Below are 10,362 nucleotides of genomic sequence, written 5' to 3'. Positions count from 1 at the left end.
GGGAACAAACAAGTCTGCCCTGGCTTTTGGTACCACATCTACTTTTTAAAAATAATCACATTATGAAAAACACTTTAGGAATATGTTCATCTGCCATAGACAAAGTCCCTGTTCTTGTGGAGTTTACTTCTGTGAGGGGGAACCGTATTAATTAAATGAGGATGTGGGTGAGTGTGGTGTTATGAGTAGAGAGCCAAGAGCCTTATTAATCGGGTTAATGAGGATTCTTTTTCCTTTTGTCCTAAGAGTAATGGATAGGAATTGAAAGATTTTAAGGAGGGGACCTGATCAAAAGCAAGTAATCTACTCAAGAGCACATAATAATAATATAGTCTGTGCTTGGATTGGACAAGTCTTTTGACAAGCAGTGCAAAAGTTATTTTCAGATTTCTAAAATGTGCTTTTCTTATTTCCCCATTTTTATGCAGTTAAATTTATGTCTCTGTCAGTTTCTCAGTGGTATAGGAAAAGTGAACCAGACAGAAAAAAAAGAGTATTTCAAATTATCATTTAAAAATACCTGTATGAAAAAAAATTATTACCAAACTATATTAAGATTTGTTTTAAACAAAATATAACATTGGATTCTACTGCGCTTAATGTTTCAATTCCAGCTGAAATATATTGCTAGTTACCTTGAATAGTTGATAGAAAGTAAATTAAAAATGCACTGGTTTTAGTATTATGAATGTCTCTGTTTTATTGGAACTAGAGTAATCTGAAGTATTTTATGAAAAAAAGTTTGTTGAAGTCTATGAACTCTTGGCTTTATATTTTGTTTGTTTTTATCATTGAATGTATGACACACAAATGCAATAACACAGAGTGGTGCTGCTTCTGCCTTGGCAGTGGTCTTAAGACCTGCAGGGTAAAGATAACAAGCAGATTTATATTTTCAAATGGAAAGTTCTTCAGTAGGATCTTTTCATGAAAAAGGGGACTGATGATTAAAACTTTAATACAAACTTTAAGGATTCAGTGTTCCATACACTTGAATTCTCCATTTTCCCTCATTACAGAGCACTCTACAAGGTTTCCTATCACATTAAAAAAAAATCCATCAATGGGGAGAAACAAACGAACAAAAACAAAAACAAACCTTTGCTATGGACATAGTCATACTGGCTTGGAGCAGACAATGAAATTTTATTTATTTTATTTTTTTTAGGTTAGTAAATACTTCATTTGTTGTCTTACAAGAAAAAAATTTAAATAGTTTGCAAATGATATCATACACTTCATAGATGCTAGGATTTTGCATATTTTGAAATATGTTGTGGATGAATTTCACTTCAGTGTATAAACAGATGAAACCGCTAACATTTTTTGCTTCAGCCAGCTCCTGAGTTTCCTCATAACATGTCATATTTTATGAACCACTTTTAGATGCTTCTGATTTTTCAATATCTTCTAAATACTTAAATGTTTCTCTGTCAGAGTGCCATCAGGAGACAGAAACTACACTGGTATTTTGAACAGAGAATATTAAATATGAAGACTTAGTAACTGGTAATAAAGATTATAAAAAAGGGATGAAAGAGAACTCCAAATAATGCGCTAGGGCTAAAGGACAGAACCCAAGGAAGGAATAAACTTGGAAGGGGGATCCCCTCCCCAAGGGTGAGTTTCAGAACTCTCTGGAGAGCTTATGAATAGGTTCCCTGGATAAGAACAAAGCCAGTCCACAGATGGAAGGAATGAGGAGCAGGAAATGAAATGCTAAGACTGGCAATAAAACTTGCTGGAGGATGAGTGTCACTGGATGGCCCATGGCAGCTGCACTGTAGGAGAAAGAAATTACGGACACTGGAAGTGGGAAGAAAAGCCTCTTTTTCTCTGTAGTGTTCATCCAGCATCCTCTCATGACGAAGGTGAAAGGTTTTGAGTCCAGGTCTGGTATCACAAAGCACGCCAATGAAGGGTGGACTTGATGTCAAGAGACAACAAACTGAAAATCTATAGAGCTTCTTGTCAAGAAATACTCAAAGGAAAAAATATGATTCTTCTTTATAAAATGGAGAATTTTATTTTCAGCAACTTTCTTGCTCTTGTTACTCTTCTGATGAGAGGAAACTCCACACATTATTGTGATCATTGCTGTTTTTCCTGGCATGCATTAACTAGAAATTCTTCTAACAGCTCTGAAATTGTGTCTAAGAAAGTAGTTAATATTGTCAACATTCAAAATGTAGGACTTTAAATATACAGCTTGTCAAGAGATTGTACCAAGAATTAAGAATAAAATGTGTTTTTCTCTATTACAAGAAAAATTGCTGGCTTTCCAGGCACTCTTTGGAAGAACTTCACTGAAATATAAATAGCACTTCATCTGTTCTTGAAGGAGACCTTGCAAAAATAATTTGTTTGTTTGTAAGGAACATACGTGATGCCATGTGAAAAAAATCCAAAGAATTTGGGAAAATTTAGAGTTCTTTGACTCAAACAATTCCTCTTCTGTCAATATTAGCTATGAAAATTCAGACTCCATTTCTTGTTTTTCAAAGATTTGTTTATTTGACAGAGAGCACATGTGAGTGGGGGGAGGGGCAGCAGGAGAGGGAGAGAAGCAGACTCCAGGCTGAGCTGGATCTCAGGACTCTGAGATCTTGACCTGAGCCAAAATCAAGAGTGTGACACTTAACCGACTCAGCCACGCAGGTGCCCCCAGACTCCATTTCTTAATACTCACTATATTTCAAGGATTCCAGTAAGATAAAAGTTTAAGATTAATTCAGTATCATAGACAACATATACTTTCCCCTGTTAAAGATCATTCTACAGTCATTTTTTTTAACTGAAAACCAGAAATCAGTTTCTGAAGTAAAATATTAATGTATATTCAATCTTATATTTAAGTGTTTATGCTGTTGTTTGGGAAGGAGAGCTATGATGTTTATCATATTTTCAAAAGAATCTCATAGTCAAAGAATGTCATGAGTACCTGAGTAGCTAGTAACTGGTACAGTTAACCAGATTACATACTTTCTGAATTTCTTAACACAGTCATTCTCATTGTTTACTATATTTAACATAACATTGTTACAAAATACCTAACAAGAAGGCTCAGTTTCGTATTAGGGTAAGAATGAAATTAATAAGCTTTTTAATGAGTTCTGCCTCCCTAATACTTTGGCACTATAGGCTGATTAAGAGAAAATCATACAGTACATATCCTTTATTCAAAAAGAAGGGGAATAATAAGGCTGGACCTCATTCCCTGAGTAGAATACAAGGCAGTCTGCATAGTATAGAGTCAGGAAACATTGGTAAGGTCTCTTCTCTCTGTCCCTGTTTCAGATCTAAGCTGCTAGCTCTCCCCTCTCGCTACTGATTGAATTGTATCCTAAAATTAGAAAGAAATGAATGTGTATATATTCCTGGAAGAAGTAGCTGATGGATTTAAATTTACACTGAAGTGTAAATTACTGTTATGCTACCCTTATGGGAAGGAAAGCTTTGAGAGTAGAAAAGAGCAAAAAATATCAGGTCTCAGAAGAACTAGAAAGCTATGGAGAAAGAAAAGATTGAGTGGGGTGGGAGAAGAGGAAATTCCCAAGGTTTTTTCAATATTTTACTTAATGATGTTTTATTACAGTTGGGTTCAGAAAAGATGAGATGGAATTGGGAAGGTAAGAAGGCAAGCAACAAAAAGCAAAACTAGTGTTTTCATCCTCAGCATAAAGGAGAGAATAATATTTATGTTTGTCTAATTCCCTTTTATGAATTGAGGAGTTCTGGCAAATAAAAACTACTAATGAATCATTGAACACTACACCAAAACCTAATGATATGCTCTATGTTGGCTAATTGAATTTAAATTAAAAAATATAAAAATAAAATTTGAGAAGCATCAAAAAAAAAAAAACCTTAAAAACCTTAATCAACATTTAAATCCCCTAGTGGTCCCTAGAGTTCAAGGTAGAGATCCAGAGATCCTTCAGGGTCCAGGTTGCAGTTGGATTGTATGTTTATCATTGGTTCATTGTCACTAAGAACTCCATGTTTGGTCCAAATGCAAAGACTGTTGCGTAGCTACTTATAGCATAGACTAAAAGGTCAGTGTTTTCAGAGGAAACTGAAATTACCTTAACTGATCATAGAAAAACCATTAACTGAAAGAGTTGAAATGCAAGCTCCTGATGATGTATAATTCATTTTAAAGCATTGTTAGTTATTGGGAAACAATATGGGATAGGCATAATTGATGTTAGGGGAGGGATTTCATAATAAAAATCTCCACTTAAGTCTACACAATTAAATCAGTGGAATGGCTATCTTCTGACTGGGAAAATTCAGTTTCACATTCTCAAATATTATTCATCTATATAGATTTTCAGGCATATAAATAGGAAACTCCTAAGATCAGGAAAAATGTCTAAATTTATGCTTATCAAAGAATCAGGTACTCCTTTTTTTTCCCTACCATATTCATATTTACCTGCAACTAAAGCAGTGAAAGTATTGATACTATCCACGTATAGTCATTCTCTTATTTTATTTCCAGAACCAGTAATCATGATATATTTTTCCATATTTTTTGATATTTAGCTTTTGCTTAGGACATACCTGGGAAGGGACTAGTTAATATCCATTAGATACTGTCTATATCATCTTCTTCATCACTTCGACCATAGTTGAGATATGCCACAAGAACACATTGAAAATATTTATAGAATCAATTTGAGGAATTTGAAGGAATTGTGTCTTAATAAAAGGAATTCCTCACTACTAGTGGAATTTCAGAAATCTTCTTGGGCCTCAGGTAATAGGTCATAATCTTCCTCATGGCAGCCTTCATATCCCTGTTCCTTAGTGTGTAAATAATGGGGTTTAGAATGGGGGTGAAAACGGTGTAAAATATGGCAAGAAGTTTATCCACAGGGTAAGTAGTAAAGGGCCACACATAGATAAAGATGCAAGGTCCAAAGAACAATATTACTACGGTGATATGGGCAGCCAGTGTAGAAAATGCCTTGGCCATTGCAGCAGAAGACTTAAACCAGACAGTGACAAGAACAATGATGTAAGAGCCAACCAAGAGAGAGAAAGTACTTAGGGAAAGGATTCCACTATTGACTACGACTAGTACTTCAATGATGTAAGAGTCCAGGCAGGCAAGTTTGGTCACTCGAGGAAGGTCACAAAAAAAGCTGTCTACTACATTGGGTCCACAAAAAGGCAGGTTCACAGTAAATGATAACTGGCTTAATGTGTGCACCAAGCCCACAGTCCAGGAGACCATTACCAGGACAGTGCATGTCCTTTGACTCATGATGACTACATAGTGTAGGGGTTTGCATATGGCTACGTATCTGTCATAGGCCATGGAGACAAGTAGTGCCATCTCTCCTCCAGTAAAAAGGTGAATGAAGAATATCTGGGTAATGCAGCTACTGAAGGAGATGGTCTTATGTTCACTCAGAAAATCTGCAATCATTTTAGGGGTAGCAAAAGAAGCCTGACAGATGTCCACAAAGGAGAGATTTCCCAGGAGGAAGTACATGGGGGAGTGCAGGCTGTTGTCAGAAGTTACTGCGATGATAATGAGAAGGTTTCCCAGCACAATGACCACATATAACACAGAGAAGAAAACAAAAAAGAAAAGCTGCAGCTCCTGAGAACTAGAGAGTCCCAGCAATACAAATTCAGACACCACTGAAGAATTGACCTTATCCATGGATCCAGGCTGCAGGCGGGCTCTGCAACAATCCTGAGTGAGGGGAAATAGGAAGGGATCAGAATTCTGAACCACAGATTTGTAATGCAAAGGATTCTGAGATCCCAGATATAATGTGTATTTGCTGAATAAGAAATGCTGAAGAGATCATAATAATATATCTGGAGAGTAGGAAGGAGCTCCCTCCCTTCCTTCCTTCCTTCCTTCCTTCCTTCCTTCCTTCCTTCCTTCCTTCCTTCCTTCCTTCTGGTGAGAACTAAGATCCACTTTCTTAGCAAATTTCAAGTATATAATATGGTATTCCTAGCTAAAGTCACCATGCTGTACACTAGATCTGTGGAACTTATTCACCTTGCATCTGAAACTTTGTATCATTTGATCAACATAGCCATTCATGTAGATGGATGTTGAAGGGGAGCAGAATATAGCATCCCAAAATATACCACCTTGGCATATTGATTATTTTGAATTAAAGTTACTTGAGAAACAGAAGTGCAAGAAGAACACTCTAAGCCTCCTTTGTTCCCCTGAAAGTGAGAGATAAATGTCCCATGTGAAAGGTACCCTCCCTATACCAAGAGGATAGAAGGCATCCTTATCACCAGACGTAGGGAGTTTAAGGCTGAGAAGGCTATATAAACAACTATTATTACTTCTTCACTAGTTTAATACCTCAATCCTAAACCCCTTTATCTTGTCAGTTTTTCACAAATGTGTTGTTTCTTTGTCTAAAAGGTATAAAAGCTTCCTGCTTTGGTCACTTGTGTGAGTCTCATATTTTTTTATGGGATTCCTGTGCAAAAAAAAATAAATTCCCTTTTCTCCTGTTAATCTCTCATATGTCAATTTAATTATTAGATCAGCTAAAAAAACCTAGAAGGGATGAAGGGAAAACTAAAAAGTTTCCAACCCGGCAGTGTAATTACATTCCATACAGGGAAGCCCTCAAGTACAGAATCATTTCATGTACTCATTAGAATGTTCAGAGAAACACATTTGGTCCACATTTCAGATATACCTTTTGTGGACTCTGGAGTCAGAGCAAATAATTAAGAAGAAAAATTAAGTGAATTCATTAGCAATAACAAATCAGTATTTATTATAAGCGTGTAGAAAAGAGCAAAAATTGAGAAGATTCTGAAATATACTGTAGATTATATTATTTCCTTATTCTGTGTGATTCTTTTTTGTTTCCACATTTCTAAAATAAAGTTATTCTTCCTCAGGTTTATGGATTTATTATGTAAAATGAACTCTACCTAATGGAAATGTTTATTGTATAAATATATATAAATTAACAAATGTGGTAGATTTTTTAGTGATAAATAATAATTTTAAAATATAAAAAAATGGAAAAGAAAGCTTGGATTTGTTGAAACCTTGCTAAGCAGCATCAGTTGAGTTAGATGTTTGTGTTTATGTTACATCAAGTGATCTGTACAACAGACCTGAGGGTGAAGGCATTATTATTCCAGACCTACAGAGGAGAAAACCAAGGATCAGATAAATTTAGTAATCTCCAAGCCACTTATGTAAATTAATTGAATTTCCCCATAATATTACATGGTAAACACAATCCCATTTTGCAGTAAGAAATCAGAGTAACAGAGATGATAAGTAACTTCTCTAGAGTTACATACCTGGAAAGTCAAGGAACTAGAACTTGAACCCAGACCTTTGACTTCAGGGCTAGCTCTCTCTGAGGCTACATTCTACAGCTTTAGATCTGAATGATGTGAAACCCATACCATTTACACTGTGCTACAATTGAATAGTTCCTCAATATATGCTTTTGGTTCTCATCTTTCCACCAACTATGAAGTATTGGTTCGTCATTTAAGCCAAGTTTTTCAACCTAGGCACTATTGACATTTGGGGTTGGATAATTCTTTCTTAGGAAGACTTGTGCACTGTAAAATGTTTAGTAGCATCCCTTGTCTTGCCCACTAGATGCCAATAGCACTCACCTCCCTGTTGTGACAATCAAAATGTATCTAAGACATTGCAAAGTATCAGGGAGGGCAGGGGTCACCTTGAGTTTAGAAGCTCTGAGTTAAGCCATCTTTAGCTTGCATTTTTAATCTCTCCCACTGTCATTTAATCTTTGTATCTACTGACAAAGGACTCAGTCTGACTCATTCAAGAAATAAGCAAAAAAAAAAAAATTTCCTAATTCTTCTACCTTGAGTTGCTTTTCTACCTACTCAGACCTTACCACACTCAATTATGTCTTTTGCTACCACAATAAGGAAAACTTTTTTTATCAAAGGCTATCTTCTGGTTGGGAAAGACCTGGTTATGATAGCTAATTTTGTTTTAAGTGAAACAACTCCTGGTAATCCTCTTGAAATTTTTATATTATCTACTTTAATTAATGTTTTTAATTTATTATTATTTATATTATTATTCCTTCATCTAGGCACTGCCCCTTATGAATAAATTTCCACTGAGGACCTAGCCTAAGTTTCCAGATTTGTCCCTTCCCCTTCTGCACACCTTGTACTCTTTCTCTCTTACTTTATGTTCTCATTAGTCTCTCTTCTCTTTTTTCCCTCTCTTCCTTGGGCATTCCATTCACTACTGTGTGATGACTTCAAATTTTGCAGCACCATTTCTCACTATACTCCAGTAATCCAGACATGTTTCTGACAGTTTACTGGATGTGAATATTATACAGCTGTCTCAGACCACAGCTCACAATTTCTCTCCTCAGGTCAGCTCTTTTTCCCTTTAAACTTTTCTTCACCGTGTAACTGTCCCTATTATTCTTCCAGGTTGTAAACTTACTTTTTCCTGGATCTCATTCTCCCACTTGTAACATCTCATCACTCCTTGAAGTAAAATAGTAAAATTTAAAGTCCTTAGCATGACAGCCAAGCATATAATATGGTCTGGTTTTACTTCTACCCCTTGCTGCTCTCTAGACATAACCAGACTATTCAACATTTATTAACTAGTAGACATTTTCATTTTCTGATGCCCTTCATAGATAATCTATTCCAGTGCAAATGCCATCTCCTCTAAAAGCCTTTCGAGGCTTAAGTTGAAATTTCTCTTTACTAATGTTGCTGTATCACTTTGCTTGTATGTAGGTTATGGGTACTTCCAAAGTAAGAGTTTTTGTATAAATCTTCTTCTGCCATATTCGGTGTTCCTTGTATTCTCATGCCTCTTATGTATCTTTCACAGGACTTGGTATATAGATGTGCATGGAATATTTTTCACAAATGTGTTTTAGTGTTAACTGAAGTATATTTCACTTTATGTCTGTCATTTATTCAACCTTTTCACCTTCTAATCTGTGCATAGAGACCTTCCCAGTGATAGACCTCGAACTCTGCAAACCATTAGCCACTTACATAAACTTCATTTCTACATGGAACAAGAATATTTTATCCTTGTAATATAGTAATATAAGCTCATACTTAAGTCATTAAAATCTGTGCCAGTAATCAAACCAGCAAAAGCAAAGGGGATAAAATAATCCTTTTGAATCATAGCATAGAGAAAATGGATTATTTGTTGTATTAAAAGTAAACCATATTTTGTTTACCAACTTTTTAAAAAGTAATAGAAGTAAGGTACTTAAAAGAGAAGAGATTTTCACTCTAATTCTATAAAATTCAGGAATTTTTTTCTGATCTACTTTAAGTGCATAGTAAGTAAAATAAATCATTAATGCAAAGATATACAGCTACAAGCCTATGATCTGAGTTTGGTATTTAACATTCCCATGATTTTTTTTATTATGTTACATTAATCACCATACATTAATTACATCATTAGTTTTTGATATAATGTTCCATGATTCGTTGTTTACGTATAACACCCAGTGAACCCATGATTTTTTAAAAGAGCTTTACTGCATAGGCATATGTCCACAAAGAAATATATAGCCTTGATTTGCATTTTTATTTAGTTTCTTTAGCTATAGGTAAGAGTGTCAAAATGCATTTTTTAAGTACAGAGTTTGTCATAATCTTCAAAGAGTAGCTCCACCTCTGCACATAATTTCTGACAAATTCTCTAAATCATGCTAAGACACATGGACATCCTCAATTTGATTCACTTATTTTGACTTCTAATACATTTTTCTCCCATTTATAGATCTCCTATAAGTTAGAGTGTAATAATTGAATATGTAACTGGACACAATCTATTTCTACTGTATTTCTTTTTTAAATATAGCCTACCTGATATAATGCAAGTCGAGATGTAAATTTAATTCTTCAGTTTTTCTGTTGTGGGGTTACTCTCTTTCAAGTAGTGACATTTATAGATGCTTTTTTTACTTTTGTCAAATTGGAGTAGTAGCATGGTTTTATCTAATTGATCAATTGAAGCTTTGGAGAGCTAGTAATAGATGTACAAATCTCATCTTCCAGTGGGGATTATTAATATCTTCTACTACATATTCCCAGTGGAACAAAGTAAGTAACATCCACATTGTTGACAATTACAAAAAGGACCATAGGAGAAAAAGGCAGGGTCATTTAACCCTTGGACAATATGTTCTATGAATTCTATATAATTGAGTTTCCCTAGCTACTCTAGGAAAAATGTGTGGAAAAGTACATTCTTCTTGCCTAAATGAGAAATGCTGTGGCTTTTTTTTATTATGTTAATCACCATACATTACATCCTTAGTTTTTTTTATTATGTTATGTTAATCACCATATATTACA

General features: G+C 35.0%; 1 protein-coding gene across 1 annotated transcript; it reads right to left on the bottom strand.

Annotated features, from left to right (window-relative positions):
• Positions 1-4,705: 4,705 nt before the first annotated feature.
• LOC112833333 (olfactory receptor 4K5) lies at positions 4,706-5,686 on the bottom strand. The gene has a single exon (XM_025884430.2). The coding sequence runs from the start codon at positions 5,675-5,677 to the stop codon at positions 4,706-4,708; it is 972 nt and encodes a 323-aa protein (XP_025740215.1). The 5' UTR covers positions 5,678-5,686.
• Between the last annotated feature and the right edge of the window lie 4,676 nt (positions 5,687-10,362).

The sequence above is a fragment of the Callorhinus ursinus genome, unplaced genomic scaffold (assembly GCF_003265705.2).
Source record: "Callorhinus ursinus isolate GAN/ISIS: 27379988/994484 unplaced genomic scaffold, GSC_fseal_2.0 scaffold116, whole genome shotgun sequence".
NCBI lineage: Eukaryota > Metazoa > Chordata > Mammalia > Carnivora > Otariidae > Callorhinus > Callorhinus ursinus.
Note: the sequence above shows the minus strand (reverse complement) of the source record. Positions and strands in the feature narration are given on the sequence as shown.

What these genes read in the sequence shown, in the direction of transcription:
- LOC112833333 (XM_025884430.2), bottom strand. Translation starts at nt 5,677, where the DNA reads ATGGATAAGGTCAATTCTTCAGTGGTGTCTGAATTTGTATTGCTGGGA.